We start from the raw sequence: 27,524 nt of genomic DNA on the forward strand, positions 1-27,524 counted from the left end.
TGCTGCCATTATTCACCATCCAAATCCAAAGCTGTGATGATTTCTCATGCTTTCTCCGCTCTGGCGGAGGAAATTTTTTATTTTCCTGAGCCGGCTGGAGCAGCAAGATGCTTTACCTTGCATGCAATTTACTACAGTTTTCTAATAAGGACTGTGCACCTTGGCTGAAAGTCAGTATTTGATTGTAGCTGGCACCCACTCCACGCTTTCCTGGGTAAATGATTTAAAAAAAAAAAAAAAAAATCACATATCACAAAGGTCGCACATGCCAGAAGGGCTATGAGAGTGTGTCGTAATTGTAGTGTGACTGATGGAGAACTCAGCAGCCGGTGGCCAGTTCCAGATCTTGTTTGCTGCAAGAATCATAAACTTGGCTTGATAGGGTCACATGGGGAACACTTCATTATCTCCGCGTGTAACAGAAGCCTGAGCGCACGCTTTCTCCACCAGGTCAGATCAGCAGCGGCCAGATACAGTCTTTTTTTCCCCCCTGCATTAACAGAAAGTTCTTCATCTGTGCTGTCAAATGTATTCATGGTTACGTTACGTTGTACTGCGGTTTTCCCTCTTCCCAGACTGCTGGTACACTGTCGCTGCTAACGGCCATCGGGTGACAGCAAACGCTGAATACAGGAGAAAGCTCCCAATTTATTTAGTGCCGCGATCCGCGGACATGTTTTACAGCCTGTGATAAGTCACTGAAACAACTCGCTCAATCTGTGACCAGGAATTAATAAGGATCGCGGTTTGGCAGTTAATGAAACACGCATGTGAAACTAGCAGGCTCTCAGATCCAGCTTTGGTTGATACATGAATATTTTCACTTTATACACAGATTTAGATTTATTCTAGCTGTATTTTTTTAAGCATGGTTTTGTCAGAATTCAGTTACTGTCATTGTTTTTGTTCCATTTTTTTTTCATGGATACTTCCTCATAAGATTGGTAGAAATTCTTTGATGCATGGAGAAGTATATTTCCCCCCGTAGGTCACGTCATATTATTCTGACAAACTAGAAAGAAGGATAGATCAAATACACTGATTGATTGGCTTTAAATGAAATCAATGTGTGGGGCCACACTGTGCAATTCACGACCGCAGCTCAGTTTCTGGTGGATACAAATATATTTTGTGAAGTGTTTCAAGTCTCAAAGAAAAATACAGCCATCATATTTGCGAGAAATGTAACTCTGCATTTATATTGTAGAAGCAGGTGGAAAAAACATGACTCTATGTGTTTGTTGAACAACTTCCAAAAGCAATTTTCTGTCGTTACCATATCAAATATTCTATCCATGCTTTATTTTGACCCTGAAAGAAACAGCTACATACATAAATACATACATTGTATACATAAATAGATACATAAATAATTGATATTAAACAGACACACTGTCTCAGTGAAGTCCATCGATGGCACATGTCGGACAGGTGTGGATGATATGTACAGCTGAGGTCCACCACAGTTCATGTAGCTGGGACGGGGGGGGGGGAGAGAAGAGGTACTGGGGGGGCAATCGGGCAGAGCTTTTGTGGCACTGTTAGCAGGAGGTGAAAGTTTTCCAGAAGAAGTTTTTACAGGGGGCTTTGCGGTCACGCTGAGGCAGCGATAGCCGGTTGTACACGGCTCTCTCCTCCAGACGGGACTCCAGCGGCTCCTCCAGGTCCACGGGCGCCGCTTCCCCCGGCAGCATGTTGGTGTCCAGGGCTCCGTCCAGCAAGCCAGACACCAGCTTCAGGATCAGCTCCTTACGCTCTTTACTCAACTCCTGTCCGGTGATCAGAAAAGAGGGGAACATTTTATGTTAGAGACTAGAAAAAAGCAAATCTGAATCTTATGTTGAAGTAGAAATCAATTTTCTTTTCAGTTGCAGTGATGTGAATACAAATATAATAAATCAAATATAACATTTCTACAATTTTCAGTTCAAATTGATAGCACAAATTACTTTCACACAACAAAACATATTATTTTAAAGAAATCCAGCCGGAATAAAACAGAAGCGTCCACCGAACTGCACATAAACAATGATAATTGCCTCACCCTGTTCACATGGATGGGGCTCCTGTCCTCCACAGGAAGCACGGCAGCTGCTCTAACGCTGAACAGGACCCCCATGAGAGCTGCTAACACCACCAGGAGCTGCATGCTGTGACAGGAGAGCAGGTGAGCGACCAGAGGCTGGCAGCGAAAACAAAAAGACACACGAGTGTGCGTGGAGAGCGAAAGAGAGGAGGGAGCCTGAACAGCTCAGCCGGGGATCCAGAGGAGAGAGGTGGAGAAAGTGCAGCAGCAGCTCATAAGGTCTGGAAACCAGAGGTGTTTCTTCTGCTCCTCCACCAAAGTCCCTCACTCTTTTATACACCTCTCCCCTGGTCTGCCACTGACGTAGAGGGTGGTGGGTGTATGACGGAGGGCGGAGGGTGTATGTGTGCATGTCGTGGGTGTGTGTGTGTGTGTGTGTGTGTGCGTGAGCATGAAGGAGGGGGGAAGAGACGAGGGGGTCAGGACACAACAAATGGAAGCATTTAAAAGTTAACCTTTTTTTTTTTTTTTTTTTCCACAAATCGTGAGGTGGATGCGCTCGTTTCATTCAGGAAACATCTGCAGCCGTCAGCGTCAGCAGCCTGACACCAGATTTCTGATATCAGTTCATACGCTGGTAGGTTTGACAGACAATCCCAACAATGCACTTTACTGGCAGAAGGACAATTTCACAACTCATAAACCACCTCTAAGCAAGCCTTGACAGAGCAAATCGGCAAATTTCTCTTCAAGCAGTGACGAAGAAGTCCGAAAGAAAGACAAATTGAGCATGAGCTGTGGTATCGTTCACCATCAGCACAGGTCAGTGTTTGTTCCACTTCAGGCCACATCTGATTGCTGTCATAGTGCTTCTCTCTGCCTCCTTGACATCTGATTACAGGTGTCAAATGCTACAATTGAACGGTCTGACACTCCCTGAAGCTTGGTGAGGGGTCCTCCGGAAAGGCACATCACCAATCTGCTGCAGTAAACACAGCAGGGGCTAAAAAAAGCATAAGCAATTGTTCTCTGGCGATGTAGAGCAGTGCGTGAGACAGAGCACATCGTTCACCTCGTCTGGAGCCGTCTGCTATCCAGAAGATACAACGCCACTCAATACTACGGTTTGATTCCAGGATTGAACAACTCCACAAAAGCTCTATTCAGGCAATATTTTGGTTTTACTAAAGTTCATTCTAATATATTCAATCTAACTGAGTTTATATTCAAAATGATCAAAGTAGCTTTTTTTCACAGAAGGGAACATTAAACACTGCCTTTGCTATCTTTTCAGTTAAAATGAGTCACAAGTGGATCATTTTTACAGCTTGCATAAAAACTTGTTGCTGAATATGACTAATATGTTTTACATTTGTTGCTGAATAACACCGACGAATCCAGCTAATCAGAAGGGAACCTCCAGATCTGAGCGGCGTTGATTACAGTATGATGAGAACATTAATGCTGGTCTGAGGGGAGCCTCTTTGAAACGTCTGAGGTGGTGCCATCCAGCTCCCAGACATATGGCTGAAATAGCACAATTAGCAGTGTTTTATGGGGTTTACTGATGCGCTGCTGGCAGGGAACGTACAGAACTGGCATTCCCATACGTCTCGTTTGATATGTTCCAACGGATTTGTCACGTTCCCACAGCAGTTTTTGGGGTGTTTTCCTCTGATCTGAAGCGGGGGCCTCGAAGCCAACCCGGAGATTATCCGACTGCCGATACGGTTACACTGGCAGTTCAGTGTTGTTTGAAGAATCTACAACAACGGGCTGCCTCGGAGGAACCTGCAGTCGAGCCTGCTGCTCTCAGATTGCACTAATGTGCGTGCAAGTCTTCATTTTCTCTACATCTACCGTGGTGTGATCCAGCGCCACCTCGACATGGTGCATGAGAGGGTTCGCCGAGGAACACTGACTCACAGATAACCTCGGGACTTCACGCTGAAGTTATGTGATCCAGCCTGATCTAGACATTTCGGTCCATCCATTTAACTGCAGTGGACACATTTAAATCAGACTTATATAAGACGTCATTATTAAAGCACATAAACATCAAATTAAATATTCATGGGTTAAGGGTTATTGTTCAGGGTCATTGTTCAGTAGTCTTAATGTAAACCAGATGAGATATGTTTCATTTCCCTCATTATACAGGGAAAACAGCCTTGAAGTACTGCTTTGAGTGAAGCTCCTGGAACAGAGGAGAAAAGCTGCGGAGCACAGACTGGGCCACATGTTACAGGTTTCTCGGATTTTAATAGAAAACCAGTGAGGATTTGATGCAACTGAACAGCAACAATGTCGCAGAGACACCTCAGAGCAGAATTACTGACTGAACAATCCACTGCAGTCCAGGAGGCTTTTCATTTCAACTCAAAGAGTATGAACAAAAATGCATGTGAATGAATTCTCCTTTTCTTTTCTTTTTTTTTTTTTCATGGTGCAAAAGCAGGGACTGACTGAAACATTCCAGATTCAAGGATGCCACCCTGTGCCGGAATACTGGCAGTGCACACACAGCCTCGCTGCTCTCACTGGCACCGCTGTGCTTATGGGTGAACTGCAGTCGAAAGAAGCTAAAAGTGGGAATGTTGAACAAGACTTAGACATCTAAAGACCCAGTTGAAAGATAACAATTTACATCACTATTACCAGACAAAACTCAGATTTTGACTGAATCATGAAGCTCATCAAACAAACATAACATACATTATTCAGAGATAGATTGATTATGTTCAGAATAGAGTTCAACCCCTGGCTCGGCCCTCCACAGCACTACCTCCTGTGGAAGATTAATTACCCACAGCCCGTTACAGAGTAATGGAAAGAGATCCATTAAAATAACTTCACTCTTTCATTTTGTCCTCCAGCGCAGGTAGACTGATTTTCTTGCTCTCAAACATTGTTCTTCTGAAAGAACCATCCATCCATCTCCTGTTGTCAACCCTCTCTACTGGTTATTTTGCAATCACTGTTCAAAGGGCATGGTACAACCTGGACAAGTCGCCAGCCCGACACAGAGACAAACTGCCCGTGCAACACACACTTTCAGTCTGTTCACAGCTCTGTTATCATGAGCACCGAAATTACCGCAGAAAATGGACACATGGAGGGATTCCTGTCACAATTTAGATTCTATATCTTTTATAAGCCGTCACATAGGCAGATACTATCCCAAGGGTCAAAGCATTTAAATCCTTCTGTATGGGGAAAACAAACAAATTGTTGTAGCATCCAAGTAAATTATTTATGGACCCAAAAATCCTCCTAAAACTCTTCTTTGTTTTCTCCACATTAGCATGGAATTCCCTCCATTTAGGGTCTAAGAGCTTTTTAACAGGTAAAAATCCTACCTAAATAATGTGTTGGTGGATTCAGTGCAGCTCACTGATTTGTTGAGGGGTGTTGTGCTTGGAAAAAAACTTGTAGGGAGGTATCGGGAAAGACACTACTAATCCATCATGTAGTGGTACCAATATGGCAGATATTTGTGATCCCGTTTTATTTCTGTTGAATCCCAGTTTTAAAAAGACAGTACGATAGGTTCAGAAACTGTTCAACTGATGACAGTAGTATGAAATATACAGCCCAAATCATCTAGAACTTTCCTCAGTGTAGAGAAAATGTGAGTCTTGGGAGAGAGTGGAGCCCTCACAGACCCTGCCTCAATGGGTGGAATTTCATCTGGAGTTGCTAAAACAAACTGGATGCTCATGAAGGCTGAATCCACAGAGACGAGATGTTTGGAACATTTCTAGTGAATATCTTCAGAAGCTACGTGAAACAGTGCTTTTCACCAGGTAGCTTCCTGATGATCGGTTGTTTCAAACACTTTTTTTGCACAGTACTCCCACTAACTGCTGTTTCGAAATGCTAAAATCAGTGATTCACATCAGCCTCCGAAGTAAAGTTTAGTGAAGCCCAGAGAACTGCACCACAAGGCTGAATGTTGCCTGAGATGAGAGTAAACCATTAACCCAAGCATGACTTTGGCTTGAAAGGAGTTAGAACACAGAAATAACAGAAAAATCAGTTCATACTTCATGCTCTCATCTTGAGGGTACTGTTAGCCATTACAACTCTTCTTAAAAATAAAAAGAGTCTTATGTAAAATCATTCCGTCTATTATTTTCATGTAAACAAATGCGTCCACACACAAATATCCCTTTGGTGTTACCGATTTATTACAGTTTATAATTCTTATAAAAACAAATGCATTGCTAAGGTATGACATGTCTCCATAAAGACGCGACGTGGACTCCACTAACGGCTGGAACTCGACAAACCACACTGAAACATTGGGTTTCCCTAGTGAGAGAAATGACCGGCGTCCTGCAGTAAGACTCAACGGCAGGCCGAGTGCAGTACAAGTTACCCACCAGTGGTCGATACCCAACACTGTGAGGTATATTTGCATAAAGAATTCACACCTCAGCACACCTTCCTTTGCATTAATTTCCACACTTAGTATTTTACTTAATATGCATTTTACCATCCTAAAATCACAGCCTTAAAATTGACTTCATCATCTGTTAGTGATATTTAAAACAGGGTCATTTAGTAAACTCCTGAGGACACTGCCTGGTACACTGCGATAAAAAGGATTTGTTTTCTTCTTCGATCAGGCACTGTGGGGTTCGTGGGTAGCAGAGATCTGAATTCTGTATACGCGGTCATGACAAAAAGCAACTGAAAACTTTCCATTAAAGACAAACCGATATTGGAACATTACAAATAAATGTGCCGCAATATATTACTGACAAAGTACATATACTTTAAAATCTATGTGGTATGCAACATGTATCACGTGTAGATAAAACAAAGTGACGTAAGGTGTGATGATGGTGCTTTACCCATTCGGATGTGCGCATCACTTTGTTCATAAAAGCAGATATAACAGATTTACAGAGTAAAATTGAAAGAGAGAGAAAAAAAAGAGTAGACCACGACAATAACTTAACATCAGGATCATGTAAGTTTAGAGGAAGAATAACCAAACTTTTGGTTTGTCCGAGTAACTCAGCAATGTCCTGTCAATTGATTTCCCTGTTTTGAGTGATGCTGAACTATGATGAGGAGGTGGAGAGGTGGAGGACAGGGTTTACTGTGGGCTGAGGGTCAGGTGGAGACCGTGAGGGCCCGGCGGTGCTGGTCATGCTTCATTGAGGACCTGCCAACAACCCAAAAAAGATTTTGAGCGGAAAATAGCAGTAATGGATCTGCAAAGGTGAAGTTCTCTCTCGTACAAACTGGGTACCAATTAAACGTTTGCTCACCTTTCTTGCAAACTCTGGGAGGACGAACGACGCTTTGTGAATTTCAGGATTGTAATATTTAAGATTCATATTTTCCATTTCTTCTTGTGTCAGTGCCTTTTCGGGTTCCTTGAAATTTGTTTCCTGGTTGGAAAAGGAGTAACTTGAGATTACTTTTACGCCTCAGTGCGCAAAGAGGAGTTACTGTGCTGTAGGATGGTTTAAAAATAAACTGCAGTCCTTGGGAAAGAAAAAAAAAAGGAGTGTCTAATGGATCACAAATGGATGACAAGCTCACTTACAGGATTTTTGCTGCAGAGCATGAAGCCAATTTGGCCACTGGGGTACGTGGGGATGGTGCTGTAGGCATAGTCAACCACAGGGAATAGGGTCTTGCAGAAAGTCTGCATCTCCTTTATCAGCTCCAAATGGAGCCACTGACACTCCCCTGTAAAGACGACAAAAGGAGGAAAAACAAAGGGCATGTTGATTCTTGCCATGAGGAGATTTCATCTTAATGCAGTAACAACACAGAAATAGTTTGTTGTTCAACTGTAACTGAATGCTGTTGTCCAGTATTTAATTTCAACCTGTAACTTTTTCATGCAAAGCTCTGACGTTACCTTGAGAACAAAGAATCCCTCCACTTCTCAATGCTGCCTTCATCAGTTGATAGTAAGACTCCTTAAACAAACTCTCAGCAGGTCCTGCAACAGCAAAGAGACGTGACAATGAGCAATTGGAATCTCTTTTCACCGTTCTGATGTCTGTATTTTCTCAACTTTATATATAAAGACCTTTAAAGAATCACTGCTGCAACAAGTGCTGAACATAAATGGGCATAAATACAGAATAACAAACAAACTCCACTGTGGGGAAAAAACTTCAGCTAGTGAGTTAGTTAACTTTAACAAAGACGGAGAATATTTAATCACGAAAAAGTGGCACCTACCAACTGGGTCTGAGGAATCGGTTATAATGATGTCAAAGGCATCCTGGTTCTTTTTCATGAATTCAAAGCCATCTCCAACATGGAGGGTGAGCTTGGGGCTGAAGAATCCTTTGGCCATCCCTGGGAGGTACTTCTTTGATACGTTAATGACGTCCTGCAGAGAAGCAGAGTGGTGAGAGCCAGTCGCAGTACTGAGGGGGAAATCAGTGTTGTTCTCACCTCATCTATCTCACAGAGGACCACCGACTCCACCAGTGGGTTCTTCACCACTTCCCTCAGCACGCCTCCATCACCTCCACCAATAATTAACACCTAGGGCAGAAGAAAAATAAACAAATTGCTAAGTGTCCTGGTGCAAACATTACTCATTATACATACACAAAGCAGTTTCATGAAGTTCCAGTGTTTTGATAACTACCTTCTTGGGGCATGGGTGGCTGCACAGAGGAAGGTAGGCAATCATTTCCTGATAGGCGAACTCATCTCTCTCTGTGCACTGGATCACTCCATCCAGCACCAACACATTCCCGTAGGTTTTACTGGAAAATGATGATGCAGCAATGAATACATTAAATAAGAATAAGAAATAGGGCGTGAGGCCCACTTGAAAGCTGACACACTAAAGATAAACACCCAATGCTGCACAGGAAGCGGATTCCTAACACGTTTTCCACCAATCCTGAACAACTAACAAAATACTCCTGCAGGGATTTGTGTTGACCAGACAATGTCAGTCGATCAGGGTGTCCGGTCTGCCATGCTACAGTCTGAGCTGGCCATCTGAGCCCGGCTGAGACAACGTGAGGAGTCACATGTAGCCCCAGATGAGGAAACCAGCCTTGTGTTGCTCCCGCAGAGCTAACCGCTAGCAGCTAGCAGCTCACCTCTTGAAAACCATAACATCCTGGAATTTGGACTTCTTGTGGTAGAGGACCTCTTCCACCTGGAGGCTCATCGCCTGGCCCGGCCACAGGGTGCAGGACTCGGTGAACCACCCATCCTTGATCTGGTCCATCTCAGCTGCTCGCAGCCACAAAGTAACAGTAACGTGTTTGGAAGTTGCCACAAAGCCGTTCGCGTGCAGCTCAAAGTGCTGCCTCCGGTTATAGCGAATGGGCCGCTGCTGACGTGTCCGGCTCGCGGCCGCCTCGGCCAATAGGATTGCGGAATGGCGCCGGTTCGTGGGTAGTTTGTTTGACCTCGCACTGGCAGGCACCGCCCTGCAGCCGGAGCACACGTGAAGCTAAAACTCGACGAGTCGTCACTGCGCATGCGCAATATACAGCTTAAAAAAGCAGACATACCCGGAGCACCATGCATGCAAAAAAATATTCATTTCACAAATTCACAAATAAAAACTATGTACAGACAGTTATCTGTGTATAAAAACAATGCACACAGCAGCCCAAGAGCAAACAAATTTAGTATTTCATGTCTTTATTAAACATTTACAGCACTTCTTGTAAAAAGTGATTGAAATATCTGACTTTAGCACCTGATTGAAGTTTCCTTTATAGAAATCACTTCTGCCGAGCACATTCACAAGGGAAATCGGGACATATGACATAATATATATAGATAGATGAATCACTGCATATTTCTATTTTTAAATAGAGGATACATGCATGTACTTTGTCCATCCATTCATATTCGATGCTGCTTTCATCCTGTGCAGTGTCATGGGGTGCTGGAGTCAATCTCAACTAACTGTGGACAAGGGCAGAGTAACTCCTGGACAATAAAAAGCCTCCACCTCTGGTCTGGTTCTGCAGGTTTCCTCCTGATAAAAGGAGATTTTTAGGGTCACCAGTTAACCCTGCATGTTTTGGGACTCTGGGAGGAAACCGGACGACCCGGAGGAAGTACTTGGTTGACACAGATTTGGGAAATTACTATATTACAGTACCAGAATGCAAATGACTAAAAAGAAATTCAGTGTAAAATAAAAACCATGTAAAACCTCTCCAGTGCGTGACCTTCATTTGCCCTTAAGCAACGTGGATCGACTTCAGCTCCTCCATGTTGGATAAAGTGGTACAAAAGATGGAAGCTATATACAGAGCAGAAATGTGCATCAAGTGAATTACTAAAAAAGAAAAAAATTAATTGAATGAAAATTAAAATGAAAGGAGCTACAATGACCAATCAGTGCACATAGGTGCAATATACAATGTAAAAAAAAAGTATTGTAATAATCTGGTGTTAATAATCATTGTGACTGGAAGAATGTATCTACTCTACTGGTTCTTGTGGTGGCAAAGCTGCAACAGTCTGTTTGAACAGGTGCTCCACTGTCTGTTCAGTGTGTGATGAAGGCATGAATTCTTTATCATCAGTCTGTGATTGATCATAATCTGTTGTGAATCATGAGTATCATTCCCAGCATATCAGGCTCAGGCCTTTGCTGTGATTTTCTGTTGTTACAGCATAAAACCTTTTTATTCGATTCAGACGATTCTTTTCCAACGGTTCTAACCTCGTATAAGCAGTTCACAGAAACATAAGTATTGACAAGCAGTGTTTGAGGTCTCTGAGACAAACATTAGGTACTGTGAAAGATATAAGAAAGGTTCAATCAGATAAGCTCACAGATGAGATGACAGAACATTTGTTAATACATGAACTGGAGCTGCAATCCGATGTGCCAAATGCAGACAAAATTCTGATGACCACAGTTGCTCTTGATGCATTTAACCACAACACAACAACACAGAAGTGGTGGGAGTCACAAACAGATTGTTCCGTATGGAGAAGACAGCTGCAGGCAGGGTCACAAGATCGCTATAGAACCTAAGGCTGCAGCTTATCTTATCTTCTTCCTACAACTTGATATGTTTCCACACAATGCTGAAGCTTGAGGGGAGTTATATGGTCTTCAGGTCACAGAAGATCTTAGTGACATGTGACTTCCCAAAATAGGCTCCATCTTTCACTTGGCAGAAAATTAAATCAGATTGCAGCTGATCACAGGATGCTCGACGGACAAAACTCCAGGTTAGTGATGATACAATAGAGCATGAGATATTAATCAATAAACTGGAACAGTATGGGGGGAAAAAAGGGGGAGTTGTGCTGAGTTGGGTGAGAAGCTATCTGGAGAACAGGAAAAAGTTTGTGAAGATGGGAGAAAGCTATTCGAAATAAACAAACATCAATCAAAAATTCAGACTTCAGAATGCTGACCCAGGTCTTCACAACGAGTTGCTTAACCTCTCGATATTTATTGTTGACTGAGGAGAATTCAAAACCACACGTTAGTTTTTGTGTGAGGAATATCTGAGAAAGACATTCTTTGTTTTCAGAAGAAGAAAAAAAACTTGTCCCGAGAGCAGACAATATGCTGATTGTTTGCAAATATCCTAAGATAAAATGTTTCTAAAACAAGCAGCAAGTAAAACAACAATCGAGCTTCTTAGTAAGAAGCACTTATTGTTTATCTCAAAATAGCCGTTTTACTAAATTTAAAAATGATGCTGTCTATTTTGTATCCTGTAAAACTCCAAGAGGGAATAAAAGGCACAGAGGAAAGAATGACTGCAAGAAAACTGCAGATCTGAGGCATTCTGCAATTCTTCCATTTTACAAGTCAAATGATGCTAGTGAATCAAGATTAAATTACGTCTGTAGACTGTAATTAAATCTTTAATTTACAGATACAAAACCTGTCTGATCATTTTCATAATATTACTGAACATTGCATTACTGTATTTGGAATATTCATTTAGCAATTTGTCATTGTTATTTTTTGTTTGATATTACTTTAATTGTTTTATTTAATTTGTGTGTTTTTATTTCAATTCCTTCAAACCTAGTTTTGGATTACAGTCTGATGTGACCTTATGTAGATGATTGATTTGTTCACTGAGCCAATAAAAGACAGAAAATACTTAAATTTCTACTAAGTAAATGAGGAGATTCAAAGTATAATAAACTACAACTGAAAAACAAATTAAGTGAATATATTAGACTGTAACATAACAAAAGAATGAAATCTAAAAAAAAAAAAAAAAAACCAAAAAACTAAAGGAAGCAGAAACTGCAAAAGAAATAAATAAGTAGATTACTAACAGGTGAAACGAAAGCATACCTTAGTCACTAACAAAACAAAACACGAAAAATGTTCACAATGCGGCACCACAGCAAGAGAAAGACAGTTTGACCAGGAAAAGATGACAAAACAAAAAAAGAACAAACAGGTTATGATGTTGTGACTTCAGGATAAGAATCATCGCGTGATTCTCAGAAAGAGATCTTAACTGTGTGCGACTGTGGTGTTCAGGCATGTGGAATTTTGGCACTGCATGGCCCCACACCAGGAGCCCGAAACAAAACATTTGGACGCCTAACCAGCGTCTTTTGTGGTATTTTTTGTTGCCAAAATTATTTTTTAGACACAAATGTCGACTACTAGTCCTAAAGAAACAACACAGGAGCGGCTGAAACAAACCATGTTGGTTTGATCCCTTTTCGAGTTACTGGGTGACCGACTCCAGAGTGAAAGTCTGACGAGACAAAGCACCTGGTTTTCACCTGACTGTCGATACCCAATACCCAAACAGGCCTGATCACCCGGCCGGTCATCACGATCCTGGCTGCTGCACCCATTTTGTTTTGTCAAGGCCCAGATGCATAATATGATAAACCAATCGTTACATAAACTGGCAATAGCAGTCTCGCAAGGATTTTTCCCCAGCCATTAAATGTAGCAGCCTTCAAATAAATGGTTTTCAGTTTGACCTTTGTCTTTTCTCTAAATGAAGTCCACCATGGTCATGCTAATTTTTGAGCCTGCTGGTTTTATTCGCGCCGTCAGTGTCATGGAAAGCGCTGCTGCCTCCCCAGCAGAGCACAGCGTGAACCGAAGAGAAGGTCCCTGCTGGAAAAACACAATGGAGCTCTTCAGTTATCTCAAAAGACCTGGGTCTCCTCAAGAGGAAGCAAAAAGTCATGGACAAGCTCTGAAAGTCTCCGTGTTCAATTACAGATCAGATCATCACCATGCTGCTGGACAACAAGTCTGCTGATGCATAACCAGCTGAGACAGTTTCTGTTCCGTTTCATCCAAAAGAAGAGGAGAATGTCACCTTTTTTCCTTTTTGTTTTGTTTTCATTGGCAATTTCATGGCAATCCAAATAAAGAAAAGAAATCATTCATCAATGAGTATAAAAACAACATGAAAAATCTATTTTTTGCCACGAGAGTGCTTGAACACATACAACAAGTGCTCTCATGGAGAAAAAAAAAAAAAAAAAAGACAAGTACTTACCGTACATACAAAGAATAACCAGGAGAACATCAAACAGAGTGAAGAAAAAAAAAATCATACAGCAGCAGAGACATTTAATGAACAGCGAGCACTTCAGTGATCACAACTGACTTGTGAAACCACACTGTCATTGTTACTAGTTCCTCTTGTATAGAATGTGAGAGATTTCTGCTCCATAGTGTCTTCTAACATAAATATGATTATAATCAGTCGCAGTAACAAAAAATAACACATGAATATTTAACTTCAGAGGACTCACTCAAGTTCAAAAGCATGTTTTTCAACTGTTTAATGGCCCTTAAGCCCGGACTCGGCCCATAGATATTTACAATTTTTAACTGACTTCCGATATAATTTTTAAATTATTATATGTGGTGTGAAACATTCCGCTGCATCGCCTCCGTCACATGATTTCATCTTTATTACCCGCTTACATCTGTTCTTTCAACTTTTATCTTCTGGAGTCACATGTTCCAAACTTCTTTTATTTCATCTATTTTTGTCCTTTCCAGCTGCTCGCCGCCCATTTATTCAGTCTGGATGCTAAATGATGCTCAGAAAGTGACCGTTGATGTTATTTTCCCACAGAACTTTTACTTTGCAGTTGGACAACGCCACTCGTTTTGATCATCTTTGTGCAGCGGCCACACACACACACACACACACACACACACACACACACACGCACACACACGGTTTGTCTGAAGCGTGATTAATACGCTGCCACTGCTTTGCTGTGCCATGTGCACGGACACAAGTTGGATAAATGGTGTGAAAAAAGTCAGCAGGCTCCCGCAAAAATAGACACAATAAAATACTGCAGGGAACAAACTACAAAGACATGAAGGAGATTATCATGCTGCGCTGCAGCTTTTCCTTTCTTGAAAAGCATACACACACACACACACACTACATATATATATATATATATATATATATATATATATATATAAACATACATATATATAAAAAGCGAGGCATCTGAAGATGTAAGTGTAATCAAACATTTTCCCCCCAATTGGCTGGAATGTCTCACCAAGTGCTTTTCAAGAATAAGCGTCTCACCCCTCACTTTTCACACGCCATCTGGTAGCGGCGGCAAAAGTAACAGTCAAAACTAAATGCATTCGCTCAAACACCACTAAAACATTTAAAAAATTAAATGAAATCAAAGATTTGGCTCACTTTATCAGGTTTTTATCTTGGATTGCCGTGAAGCTCAGTGCTTGTGTCGCCACGAGGCTCATTCCCTGCAGTAGGAAACGTGCAAATTTAGGGATTTTTAATTGAAATAAAACGGAAAATGAATTTAAAGATCAAAACATTGGATAATTGTAACTATTTAATAAATGTTTATACATTTTATTTTTTCCCTCGACTGCACACCACTGATTGAAATATATTTTTGGCGGGGAATAAAGAACCAGAAAATTGTTTTCTTGATTTTCTAATTTGACAACTGACAATTTCAACTGTCAAAATAATCATCAGCTGCAGCCCTGGTGTCACATCAGTGTTTCCTAAACTCATTTGGTTCGATACTGTAAATTTGTGGTGGCGACTCAGGAGCCTCAATTATATTTCTGCTGCTTTCATGCATCAATAAAACGCGACAACAATGTTTTCCTCTAAATTGCTTTTAATCAAGCGGTTTGCGTTTCCACATATTCACAGGTTAAACAGCTGAAAAAATACACTTTGAAATTCTTTCAGAATTTAAATACTGAAGAATGGGGGAAAAAAAAAAAAGAAATAAAAAGAAAAGAGTCTACTCTTGTTTTTGAAAGATGAACATTATTTAAAAGAAGACGCCATCAAAGAGAATCTACCGTTTAGGCCAGCTGTGTCGAAATCCTCTGTGGGGAATAAAGAGGCAGGCCAAGTCAACATGAGACGAGTCATTTCAGAGAAGCAGAGAAAAAAAAAAAAACCCTGCGCCCTGAATACCATTAATTACCTGTCTGATTTCCCAGCCAGGTACGACATGCTCCGGTTTCCAGCTCCCGTGTTTTTCGGTCCCTTCGGTGTTTTCTGTTGAACAAAATATAGAATATTATGAAAGCACTTATAAGATAAACCTCATTATACTAAATGAGTAAGAAGTACCTTTTTCTTGGAGTCATGGGCCTGCCGGTTTGGATCAAACTGAGTGCTGTCTTTTGATTTGGTATCTGTAAGAGGGCAGATTTTTCAAGTTGATTTCGAAATTTGACACAAACTGTGACGGAATAAAACATGAACTGGTCTCTATTTAAAAATTAATTGGTAATAATAACTCTCAGGTATGCGTACCGGCGAAGACTTTGAGGTCTGACTGACTGTAGTCGAAGGGTTTGAAGCTGTCTGGAGTCTCCTCTGTCCTCTGGGGCGTCTCTGCAGATTTCATCAGCTTCTTGCTCGGTTTGGGAGTCGACTCTCCAGGTTCACCGGCAACACGCTCTCGTTTCTGTCCTTTCGCCGCTTCCTGATGGAGTTGGTGAGCAGCATCAGTACATGTACTAAACTCGACAAACAGCATACAATCTGACACACGCATGTGAAAATAAGTTGGTGTTTTGGAACAGCAGACGGCTTGTGTCGAAAGGCCGATTGACGTTTAATAAATTAACTTTAGTTAAAAAGCTCATTTTTACCACTTCTGCAGTGTGAACCCTCTCCATCTCATGTACAGGTGCACTACGGCGCACCGCACACACCTCAGATGCTGTAACGCCATGTTTTTACCGACTTTATTAAGTAATATAAAATGTTGGCACTGATTGCAGAGTCCAGCATCTTTTGTTACATTTGATCTCTTTTAATGTAAATGTTATGTACATTATCCGCACATTTTAAGACTGAACACACTATATGGCATGAAGTTTTCTTTCAATATACAAAAAAGAAAAAAGAAAAAAGAAACAAGATTTCCCTGCCAAACTGGAGGCTGAATGTGACGGCTCGCTGCAGCAGCCAGGACTCGCCTGCACTTGGCATGGTCCACGCCTGTTACTTTGAAAAGCTACTGCGAACATTTCCGACTGACACACGCGGCCAGATGGTGCCAACGTGCTTTTTTTGAAGCCGCCATTTCAGCTTCAAAACCAGCGAACGCTGAAGCGGTGATCAGAGCCTTTGCTCTGGTGAAGGACTGCGAGCCTCAGATAGTGAGCTGTAGCGGAAGAGGAGCGTCTTCTTCTCCTCCTGCAGAACGAACAAAGCACCCAGACTTTCATCCCAGTATTTTAAAAAAAGACGCGAAGCGCCAAGGGGACGGGTGGGAGTCGGTGCGTGGGCGTCATGACACACCCCTGAGACACGCATGCAGCTGGAAGAGGCTTCCTGGACGTTGGGTATCTGCCGTTTCCACCCAGGAGAACGGAGAAGTGTTTGATGAGTCCGGGACGAGTCTCTGATGCCGCCGCCCCATGCTGTGCTTCCTCCTTCCCAAGACGCATCATGTGACAGATACAAATATTAAAAGACTCGCTGGCGTGCTGTGGACTGACAGCGGCCGTCCGCTGGCTTATGAGTCATTATATATATGTGAAGAAAAAACCAGCAATGGGGGCCACTGCAGAGGGTGAGACTGGCTAATGACGTAGTTGGAGATTCGGTGCTGGGCTGAGGGGTGAATTCAGCAGGGGCGTCCTGCTTCCCCCAGTAGGGACACCACTGGTGCTGCTGACATGGGTGCAAATACTATTAAAAGTAGAAAGCAAGAACTGGACCGCGAGCGACTCACCGCCGCTTGCTGGCGAACCGTGGAGATGTTCTGGAGGGAGTCCTGATAGCTCTGCTTGGCCTTGTTCCTCTCCTCTGTGGAAAAAAAAATACACATTAAGATACACTTAGAAACTATTCTTTAGAAGCTTCAACAAGGAGCAAATGAATTAAGGCCCGTACCCGACTCCTTCTTCGCCTTTTCCTTCATGTCCTGCTTGGCTTTCTTCTTAGCATCCAGCTCCATCTGTTGCTGTTCAATCGTCTGCAGCTTCCACCTGTTACTGATCTGGAGAGACGCAGCAGCAGAGCAATGAGCATCGGCAGAGAGAGAGAGAGAGAGAAAGAGAGGTCAACAGCAACTCCAGCACTCCGATCACCTCGAAGATTTTAGAAGACGGGTCGAACTTGGCGTTCTTGTTGATGTGCACACCGGTGGAGGGTAAATACTGAAAAGAGAGACGAAAGAGTGAGACGTGATCAGGTAAATTAATGGGAGGCAGTAGAAGGTTATTTACGTACCATCCTGAAAGGATTCTCAAAGGACTCCACGATGCGCCGGGCCTTCGTTTGAGCTACGGAGGCAGAATCTTGGTCATCTTTTATTTCTGGTTCCTGTCAGAGGGAAGCAGGTGTTTCACCGCTGTGCACGTCCAACCAGCTGGGCACGACAAACCGCACGTTGACGTTTACCTGGAACAGCGTGATTTTGGCTGCTGCAACAAGGCCACATGTTTTCTCTGAGTCGACGTCCATTCTGTGCTCGTCCTCCGAGAAAAGCTGTCCTTGTTTGACTTGCGCTTCTGAAATAAGGAACGATAAAGTCAGCTGTGCTTTCATCTGGCGATTTTCCCAGATTTTTACATTTATACATTAATGCAGCTTTCTGAGCAGATGCATTTATTTTTCTCTCAATGCTCTCAAACTAGTGTCATTATTTTTAGGAAGACGCTGCCAAGTGGTGAAAAACGTCTTCTAAATTTGACAGAATTGTTGGAAAGTGAATTCGCAGCGATGCGTTTCTCATGTTTCCTGAAACGTGCAAATGAACTACTTCCTCCTCACTCGCTGGCAGAAGGCCCTTCGTTTCAATTTTCATGGCCCTGAACAGCCGTGATTCTGCCTGAGTCCCGCCTCTGAACTCTGCTTAATAGAGGGGGAAAAAAAATCATTTAAATTCAATTTTTTTTAAAATGGACGATTTATTGCTAACATATTTGTGGACAAAACAGTCTGGATTCAAAGTCCCTTAATTGGCTGCCTGTTGGTTTTATAATAAAAAGCTTGCCTCAGGAGTATTTATCAGAGCTTAACACACATACAGACCAGTAAACGCACAACATCTAATAGCAACTCGCCTACAGCATTAAAAACTACATAAACTTATGATTTGTTCATATTTTCTTATAATAAACAACCTTATAGTTACTTATTTGTGATAGTCTGTCTAAATTGATGTTTTAGACCTTTTTATTCTAAATTTTATTCATATTCCATATTTCCTTTGCTAGTTTCGTGACAGCAGTGTTTCTGTCTTGACAGTTTTATAGTTCATTGCTTTTTATTTTCAACATTCACCTTTGATTCTTACTGCTCTCTGTATGTTCTTCAGCCTTTTGTGAGACCAGCTATGATAACTGCTTCCTAGATATATGTTAATAATACCACAGCACTGTGAAAACGCGCTGCTTGTGTGATGCGTCACTAAGCGTGTGTTCTGCTCACCGTCAGAGGAAAACGGAGTCAGGTCGATCTCAGAGACTTTCGATGTATCGTGCGGACCAAATAACGTGACCTCTGGCTGTGAAATCACACAAGTTTACTCACTTCATATTGAACCAGACGTTTCTTTAACCACTGCAACGGAGGACTGAAAATTCAATTAGGTGTAAAGCCAACCTTCTTAATGGGGGTGAGGCCTTTCATCTTCTGAGCCACGATCTCGGCCTGCGTGAAACACGGAGAGGAAACACCGGAAACTCAAATCACAACCGACAGCGACAGGAAACGTTTATTCTGAGAGCATCGCGGCTGCCGCCGTTCCTCCTCCCTCACCTTCAGGAGGGGCATCTCCCTGGCCTGCTGCACCAGCAGATGAAGCTCGTTGACCTGCTGCCTCACCAGAGGGGGCACGGGGTTACAGCAGGCGATGATGCCCTGAGGCTCTCTGAACGAGAACGGGATCAAAGCGATAAATCCGCCGGCGCCGACGTGAGAGCAGCAGAACATTAAAAATGAATTAAAAGCCGAGCGGGCGGGAGGGGCGGGGGACACTCGTCGACTTACTTGGGCAGCTCCTCGGATATTTTACTCATCATGTGGGTGGGCAGGACGTATCTACAACCCAAAAACAATGAATTTAAGAGGTGGTTGCAAACAAAATATGGCTGAACAGCAACTCGGATGTGACAAGAGCCGGGGCGGATTTCCAAGAACAGCCTGTCCATCCGTCTCCAGACGGCCTACCCTGTGCTTTCATCTTCCTGCCTGGCCAGCTTGTCCCTCCAGGCGAACAGCAGTCTGAAGGCAGTGAGCTGCTGGGTGTTTAAAGACTTTTTCTGCTTCCTCTGCAGCTCCAAGTACGACTCCTCGGTGAATATGGGCTTCACATATTTCTGTGGAAAAGGGGAGAGAGAGAGAGAAACGTGACAGACATCGGAACATGCCGGAGACCACGGCGGGGGACTGAAAATACGGAATTAAAGGCTCTTTTCGGAGCGTGGCGGTGCGTGGAGGGAGATTTGCGCGCACCTTCAGGGAGACGTCTTTGCTTTTGTTCCAGACAGACTGCAGCAGGCCGGGCTGGCCGTGGTTGAAGTCCAGCAGCTGCACCCTCACGCAGTCGTAGATGTAGAGCAGGTAATGGGTGTCGCTCCGCGCGTACTGAACCATTTCATCAGGCAGGGGCCTAGAAGGACATTTTTACGGGTAAATTTCCACTTCAACTCCTCAAAAATCGCTTTTCGCTTCCACAGGCTTAAAAAAATATAATGCATAAAGAGAAACCGGCTCAATGCAGCTGCTGAAATAGTAAATTTAAGCGTTAAATGATCCGGGCGTGGCGCCAACGCACCGGATCCTCCAGTCGGCCAGCTGGTAGCGTTTGTCCGCGTCCACGTTGCAGAAGTGTTTGAGCAGGTGGTCGAGGGAATGCCTGGCCAGGTTGAGGGCCCGGCTCGCCTGGTGTGTGTCGAAAAGGTTGACGACGTAGAGCCCCAGGTCCCTCTGGAGCCACTCGACGTCCGAGTCGGCGCCGTGGAATACCTGAGGAGAGGAGAGACAGCACGCTCAGGGATCGATCACCCACATATTCAGCTTCACAAACTCACGAATGCATTTCTTCACAAATCAGGACAAAGCCGAGCCGCCGCCATGGCCGGAGCGAGACTCTGGACAAAATCTTCTGATCTTATTTTTTTTTTTCCAGAAATGTTTCTGTTGTTCAAGCCCACACACTTTGTTCTTTCGTCTTACAGGTGTCCAACAGAGCGTGAGTCATGGCGGCTCCCACACACCGCTGGACACTTTCCAACTTTGTCAAACACGACTCAAAACGATCTGGTTCTGAGTCCAACTTCAATTATCATCCCCAGAGAGATTTTCTTCTTTTGGCACCTAAAGTAATTTCTAAATGATGATGACTGGATGAAGAATTAAATGCAAATATTCCCTCAGGGAAATATCTAGTCCATTCTCAGTACTGAGGTTTTGGGAATATGATGACTCTGCTTCATCCAGCTTAAAAAAAAAAATCCCCAATTCCACTATTTGAACCCTTTTACTTGGAAGTAACTTAAAAGGAAAACACCACGACTAATTGTCAAAACTGCACGAGTTTAAGACTGCTATGGTTTCCAAAGAGTAAAAATCAGCTGTCAGTTTGCTTTAAACTGATTTTGTTCTATCAAGGAGTCAAAACCATATGTTTTTAAAGCTTTATACTTCTGTAAATAAATGAAATAATGTTTTAAACTAATTACAAATGTATTAAAAGTCTTTTCATGTAAACATTGTTGCTCATTCCAGTTTGTGCTGTCACTGCAGCTCTCTGGAGGATACTGCGAACAGATTTGGGTTTTCTGGCTGTGAAATTTTCCAAAAAAGGAAAGTGCAATAATTGCTTATTTCTGGGTTTTTTTACCCCAGATATATCCTCCACTTTAATTTCTATTGGACCGCGTGTTTGATGGTTCTGAGAAGCTTATCAAAGCTGCAACTTTGCGCACAATGATCCCAAGAACTCACGTGTTTTCACGACGTTTCAAGGTGTTTGGTTCAGATGCATTCAGATGTATGTTTGAGAAAACCAAGACCAATTACACTGCAGGAGATGTATTAAGTTTTAACAAAAAAAGAAAAAAAAAAAAAAAGTGCAGCACTTCACCCGGTAACAAATCAAATCATCCGTGTCATCTCATCTTCAATTTCCCACAGAGGCGGTCATGAACCAGGCCACAGCAAGGATTGATTTGCGGAGCGGTTTCATCACCTTGACAATAGACGGGTCAGTGAACGCCTCGTTCAGTATGTACAACTCGCTGCGGAGCTCCAAAGTGTCAATGATGAAGTCTTCGTCTCTGGTGGAGATCTGCATGAGGCAGGTGAGGCCGAGGAAGCTGCGGTAGGAATGATGCTGCGAGGGAAAACAAAGAGCTTGAGAAGTGAGAAAAGTCCCAAATCAAGGCACTCGATTCAAACATGGCATGTTTGATCATCTTACCTCAAGGTCCACAGCAAATTCTGACAATTTACAGAGCTTCTCATTCAGCGCCACCAGATCTTCCAGGGTATCGATGTAAGACAGTTTGGTCTCAGCTAATGGTTTGTACATCTAAAATGAATACGAAGGTAACAGATTATCCAACAATAATAATAACATATTAGAAAATCCAGTGTTTCGCTCTATTTACCTGCGGCTCTGGCTTCAACAGAAGCTTCTCTGGCACTGAAAAGTGGTCGAGTTCATACTGGTACGGATGTGCAAACCTGCAGGGGTCAAAGGCGTCAGACAGTGGCAGCTAGAAAAAGATTTTAAAAAAAACTTAAAATAACAGGTCATACATGTCGTCAACATGTTCCTGAGTTCTTTGCTGGTGAATAAAGTCAGCCAGGGCAGCGGGAACGTCAAGGTCTTCCGGCCTTTCTTTACGCATTTGCTTGTTGGTGAAATCTAAGAAACAGAAGCAAAGAAAAAAAGTAAGAGATAAGTACCGGGATAATGGCATCAGTAAGAATCAGATTTGAGGATTATGGATGAAAAAACCATCTCACAAGCAGGAAGTGGCTTTAAAGCGTTGGGCTTGATGAAGATCTTGGGAACAAAAGGTGTGTTGCTGTTGTCGATTTTTTCCTTGAATTTCAGCTGAGGTCTGGCAACATTCTTGGCGTGGAGCAACCGAAACGTCTCTGAGCGGCTTCCAGAGCTGGAACCCTGATTGATAACACGGCTTTCAGTCAGGTGTGATACTCCACAACGAAAACTCAAAGACTTAAGACCAGAGAATGGGATCTGGAGTGTAACGGTATAGGAGTTAATTCACCAACCTTGCGGTTCCAGCTGGAAACGACAATTTTGGGAGGCTGAAAGCCCACAGGCATCACAGGCTGCTGGCTCCTGTTCAACCCGTCAGCTTCATCCAGAAGAATACCCTGAAAAACCAGGTACAAGAGGTTCTCAAACATTTTCCTTCACTGCAGGAACTCGTTGAACAGCGAAGCTGTGGGTCCTACCGCTCGTTCCAGGATGACGTCGTTCGAATCCACAACCAAGTCGAACCTCTCCTCGAGTCCCGTCAGCTTGTTTCGGTCTCTCATGTGAGACCGGCAGCCATGGTGGTGCATTATCTGACTCATGCTGAACACAGGAGCACAGAGAGCAAAGAGCATTCATTTTCTGAATCAAAGCTCACTTTCACTCAGGCGGTCTGTTAGTGTTCTGCTTGTATTGGGCCAAAGAACAATTCAACATTTTTCTAAAGAGTTAATCCTCTCATGAAAAGGGAAGGAAATATCAAACCGGTACATGTTGAGAACCGGTTCCCAGTGTTTCAATTCCTTGGAATTGTTTGCCAATTTGGCAAAGGATTCCCTTATTGATCTCAACTTTGAATGAATGCCGCGTATTCAATACGCTCCGGAGCGAATCTCAACTCAGCAGCAACAGCAACATTAACAAGTCGCCTGCTGTTAAAACGGCAGGTAACTAACACTGCCTAAACGTTAGTCATTTACCTCAGCTTAAAACCTTATATTAACAACCAATAATGCTACATAAATGCCTCCTTATGCATTTTCCAAATGAGAATCGATAAGAGAATTGATAAAGCACAGAATCAAAAATGAAATCATAATAATCTGATAAATTCCCACCCCTAATCATCACTGACATATTTATGCTGCCTGGATTTATATTGATGTTTTAGAATTGTTAAAAATGCACAAATAGCGATTCAGCCTCTTTTACAAGACAGATTAACTGACAGTTCTATCAATATAATATCACTGTGCATTTTTGACAGTGATGAGAAGCCCATCTTACAAATGAGTTATTTTCTAATACATAAGGAGATGACGGGTATTCCAAATACACATGCTGAATCCTTCCAGCAGTGACAGAACAGGAAACGAAGGGTTTAAAGTTCAAAACAGTATATAACAAGTCCTAAAGCACTTTCAAATGCAGTAATATCACAACCTAGAGGAGATAGACTGAAAACCTCTCACACATGGATTGTCGGTGTGTTGAACTGTGAAGGAAAGCACTTCTGAGTAAAAACTGATGCTCAAAAACTATTTGATTTAACTGTTGAAGGTTTGGACACTCACATAAGAGGATCTAACAGGATGAAGTGGTTGTTTAAATACAAAAAAAATCTATGTATGAGAGGCTGTTATGTGATGAGTTTACATGTGTTCTTGTGCAATGATGGGCTTTCCATAAGTTTTCTATTTTTTTTTTACTATTATTGATTGTTTTGACAATCCAAAAACAAATTCCACTAAAATTGTCCACTGATGTGAGTGTATGTTTGCTTTGTGATGGACTGACAGGAAGCTGAATCAAAGATGGATGAATGCCACACAAATGATATTCTTTGACAGAGGAGTAAACACACTGTCAAAATGATCGGTTGCCTGACCTAGCTGTAGCACCAACACGCTCACCTGTGGAGGAGTTTATCTCCTTGACTTTCACAGAATTCCTGGAATCCTGGGAAGCTCCGGTAGAAATCATATTCATCTCCAGCTTGAGGCAGGACTGCAGAAGCTTTGGTGGCAGATAATACTGCACCCAATCCGTACTGCAGGAGAAAACAGGGGCCACGTTGACAGAACATTTGCTGAAGTTTCTGATGCATGTTTTTTTTTTTTATCTGTTCAGCCTTTTCATAGCTGGGGTTGTGCATTTAGCATAAATTCAGTTTTTAATCTACTGAAGGATGTTTTGGTAGGAAGCAATGACACGCATTACTTCACGTTCAAAACCTAAACAGGTAACCTTTGTTAGAAAATCAGAGAGCTTCGCTCTTTATAAGACTATATTGGTTCAAGCAGATTGCTTTTCAATGCACTTAGCTGGAATTTCGAGCTCTAAAGCTCATCTAAAGTGCTTTACTGAACAGCATTCGTTCCTCGGATGTTGTAAAGTTGCTCCAAAGCATCAAGCTCACCCACGTTGTTCACCTGGCCGCGAGCTTCAACTCAAAGCCTTTCCGTCCGGATTCTCTTACCTTAACGAAGGCGTCCACATCTTTGAAGCCGGGACACAGCTCCTCCTTTTCGTCGTCGTTGGTGTCTGTGTTGCTGTCTTTAATGTCGCTTTTATTAGCAGACTTCATGGTTTATCTCTGCTGTTATAAACATGTGAGCAGCAGGAAACTGAGGCTGTTTTTCTTCTGGGCCACAGAAACGAACGCGGGTGACACAGCGCCACCTGAAGGCGTGGAGGGGAAACGCACCCAAAGCCACCATGGGCGGGTGTCTCAAAGCAATTAAATCAGCTCAGATGAACTTAATTTAATGTCTTTGTCTAATCTGGCTATAAGGGAAAAGGGAAATCTTGAAAGACACACAGTATAACCAAGTCCAATTGACCTGATGCTTTGTGAGGGACCGTGAGGACACAAGTCGACAGTCTTCTAAATAGTAATTGTTGTGCTTATCTGGTTATTTCATTATTTTATGCTAATGCCAGTCACTGCTTAGTCCTGTATATATTAATATTTGTATTTAACCTTACCCTGTCATATTGATATATAACTTGCATGATATTTTATTCAGTCTTCTTTCTGTGTGCAGCTATGTTGCAAGGATTCCCCCCAAATAAAGTATATAATCTAATTTTAATTATCATTCTAATTCTTACAAACTACAAACAACATGTACTGGACATCATATACCCTTGTAATAAAACGGAAATATCAGAACCCCTGGCTGAATCATCCCTCCCGAAACAAATAAAATAATATAAAATAAAATAAAATAAAAATTCTGGTTCCTTTTTTTGCACAAGTTAAGCTGTTTGAGTCTGTTGGAGGATGAGCTCATTAATACCTCTAATTCTACTAGCTTTGTTGTTTTAATTCAGCCTCTCAAACAGCAAAGAAATGAAAGAATGTTATACGCAGACACACATTATTTAGACAAAACTCGGTACCAAGTTCTTCAAACTTCACAAGGACTCTTGAAACCCTACCAGAATTTAATTTTTTTATTATTTATCTGTTGGTTTTAAGAGAGCAAGACTTTTCTACTGACATTAACCTTCAAAACACCTCTTTAGCACCTCTATCAGCACTGTGTAACTGGGTTCAATATAAATAACTCACAGATTCCTCAAACACAATCCAAATGTTCAAAACTGAATTTAAGACAGTTTGAAACCCAGATTCATCAAGCCACTCCTGGATTTTTTTTTTCAATTTATTTTTTAAAGCCCTGCTCTTTGCTCTTCAAATGACACTGGGAATCTTCCATCCAGACCAAGACTCTTTAAATTCAATGCAGATTCTTTAAAATAAACTTGAACTATTCTCACTCTACTTGAGTCTTTAAACTAAACCCAGTGCTTTTCAATATGAACTGCTTTTCATTGCATCAGACACATAATATTGAATCTTAAAACTGAGCTCAGGCTGTTTAAAAAAAAACAATATTTTTTCAAAACCCTCTGCAATTTAAAATTTGCTGTAAGGACTGGTTGATCAGCATGCTAAAGCGTTAATGTTGACAGCTAAGACGGAGACAGAAACGCAGCTGAAAAGCAGCCAATGGATCTTGTCAGTCTGCATGAGCAGGTTCAGGTCGTGATTTCATTCATTACTCAGACACTGCAGACACAGCCTTTTCTCCCCTGAATTACCTCACCCAATCCCCCCCCCCCCCCCCCCCCCCCCCCCCCCCCCCCCCCCCACTGCACGCCGATGCACCAGGATGCTGATGCCATGAGGGGGCAGTATTGGTATTTACAATCTGCTGCAAGCAGGCTTCAGCATCTGCTGCATTGAGAGAAGTATTACAGACCAATCATGTCTTAGCCAATATCTCTATAAGAGCTGTTTGAACCGTGTCTGAATCCAAAGCAGCTTGCAGCCTTGAGCTCGTGATGTGACACACTGTATAAATATATCACAGATATGTCTTTACCTTTACCTGAGTGACTGCAAAGGTAAGTTCCAGGAGCCTTGGTGGTGTGACTCAGTGGTCAATAGCATGTGAAGAGCCATGGCCAAAGTATTGACACGTCGGCTCATTATGGATGATCTGTGGTGTGTAGGAAGAAACCTCTCTTTTCTTCACTTCCCCTTCCTATTGATCTCTTCACAGGGTCTTCTCTCCTCTTATTATCTTAAAAGCATCTCTGCAACACTGGCTCAATCAATATTTCACCGTAGCTTTCCGTGTCATTTCGTTATTTCTGAGGAGGGTTTCTAAACTTCAGCAGATGCATGCTCTAATAATTTCAAGACAAAAAAAAAAAAAAAACATACTTCCTCAAAGCCTCAATAAAAGTCCAGCAGCGTATGCTTGTTTTATATTATGTGTGTTTTTTTTGAAGCTATTACACCTGATGTCGATATTACAAACATTCTGCAATCTGGGATGGCAGCCCTTATCGTCTATTATAACACTGTAATTAGTATGTACAGAAAAAAAGCCTCAGTGGATATGTTCTTTATCCACTGAGCAGCACGTTACTCCTGCAATTTACTCTCATTTATATGCTTTTTCATAATATTATGCATTTTATAGCTTTGATGGTGCCCCGAGGCAGCGCTCAAATTCCTCCTGCAGTAAAAGACACTAAAACTGCTGAT

The 27,524-nt window shown here is 42.3% G+C and overlaps 4 protein-coding genes across 4 annotated transcripts in view; all 4 read right to left on the reverse strand.

Annotated features, from left to right (window-relative positions):
* Positions 1-1,172: 1,172 nt before the first annotated feature.
* sst6.1 (somatostatin family member 6.1) lies at positions 1,173-2,182 on the reverse strand. Its single transcript, XM_030118672.1, has 2 exons — positions 2,045-2,182; positions 1,173-1,769 (listed from the first exon to the last, which is right to left on the reverse strand). The coding sequence occupies exons 1-2, from the start codon at positions 2,147-2,149 to the stop codon at positions 1,542-1,544; spliced, it is 333 nt and encodes a 110-aa protein (XP_029974532.1). The 5' UTR covers positions 2,150-2,182; the 3' UTR covers positions 1,173-1,541.
* Positions 2,183-6,192: 4,010 nt separating this feature from the next.
* Positions 6,193-9,314, reverse strand: srm (spermidine synthase). The gene is made up of 8 exons (XM_030119673.1): positions 9,124-9,314; positions 8,658-8,778; positions 8,459-8,551; positions 8,240-8,393; positions 7,911-7,994; positions 7,590-7,735; positions 7,309-7,431; positions 6,193-7,202 (listed from the first exon to the last, which is right to left on the reverse strand). The coding sequence occupies exons 1-8, from the start codon at positions 9,252-9,254 to the stop codon at positions 7,185-7,187; spliced, it is 870 nt and encodes a 289-aa protein (XP_029975533.1). The 5' UTR covers positions 9,255-9,314; the 3' UTR covers positions 6,193-7,184.
* A 5,808-nt stretch (positions 9,315-15,122) lies between these two features.
* Positions 15,123-25,087, reverse strand: exosc10 (exosome component 10). Its single transcript, XM_030118158.1, has 25 exons — positions 24,939-25,087; positions 24,373-24,509; positions 22,939-23,062; positions 22,753-22,857; positions 22,480-22,639; positions 22,270-22,378; positions 22,119-22,194; positions 21,929-22,039; positions 21,698-21,841; positions 20,282-20,472; positions 19,960-20,116; positions 19,675-19,823; positions 19,495-19,545; positions 19,264-19,375; positions 19,108-19,155; positions 18,934-19,009; positions 17,902-18,011; positions 17,731-17,823; positions 17,589-17,657; positions 17,392-17,497; positions 17,231-17,304; positions 15,799-15,970; positions 15,613-15,677; positions 15,464-15,537; positions 15,123-15,362 (listed from the first exon to the last, which is right to left on the reverse strand). The coding sequence occupies exons 1-25, from the start codon at positions 25,044-25,046 to the stop codon at positions 15,332-15,334; spliced, it is 2,652 nt and encodes an 883-aa protein (XP_029974018.1). The 5' UTR covers positions 25,047-25,087; the 3' UTR covers positions 15,123-15,331.
* Positions 25,088-27,406: 2,319 nt separating this feature from the next.
* Positions 27,407-27,524, reverse strand: part of cntn3a.2 (contactin 3a, tandem duplicate 2) — a 37,776-nt gene continuing 37,658 nt past the window's right edge. Inside the window, exon 24 of the mRNA XM_030118157.1 lies at positions 27,407-27,419. The gene's annotated coding sequence lies outside the window, so the exon portion shown is untranslated. The remainder of the gene's footprint in view (positions 27,420-27,524) is intronic.

This window comes from Salarias fasciatus, chromosome 20 (assembly GCF_902148845.1).
Source record: "Salarias fasciatus chromosome 20, fSalaFa1.1, whole genome shotgun sequence".
NCBI classification, from domain to species: Eukaryota; Metazoa; Chordata; class Actinopteri; order Blenniiformes; family Blenniidae; genus Salarias; species Salarias fasciatus.

What these genes read in the sequence shown, in the direction of transcription:
- sst6.1 (XM_030118672.1), bottom strand. Translation starts at nt 2,149, where the DNA reads ATGCAGCTCCTGGTGGTGTTAGCAGCTCTCATGGGGGTCCTGTTCAGC. An exon ending in GCCCCATCCATGTGAACAGG is followed by an intron (nt 1,770 to 2,044) that starts GTGAGGCAATTA and finishes ATCACCGGACAG; the next exon opens with GAGTTGAGTAAAGAGCGTAA.
- srm (XM_030119673.1), bottom strand. Translation starts at nt 9,254, where the DNA reads ATGGACCAGATCAAGGATGGGTGGTTCACCGAGTCCTGCACCCTGTGG. An exon ending in GATGTTATGGTTTTCAAGAG is followed by an intron (nt 8,779 to 9,123) that starts GTGAGCTGCTAG and finishes ATCATTTTCCAG; the next exon opens with TAAAACCTACGGGAATGTGT. An exon ending in TCCTCTGTGAGATAGATGAG is followed by an intron (nt 8,394 to 8,458) that starts GTGAGAACAACA and finishes GCTTCTCTGCAG; the next exon opens with GACGTCATTAACGTATCAAA.
- exosc10 (XM_030118158.1), bottom strand. Translation starts at nt 25,046, where the DNA reads ATGAAGTCTGCTAATAAAAGCGACATTAAAGACAGCAACACAGACACC. An exon ending in ATGTGGACGCCTTCGTTAAG is followed by an intron (nt 24,510 to 24,938) that starts GTAAGAGAATCC and finishes TTTCTCCTGCAG; the next exon opens with TACGGATTGGGTGCAGTATT. An exon ending in CGTCTTCTAAAATCTTCGAG is followed by an intron (nt 17,498 to 17,588) that starts GTGATCGGAGTG and finishes GCGTCTCTCCAG; the next exon opens with ATCAGTAACAGGTGGAAGCT.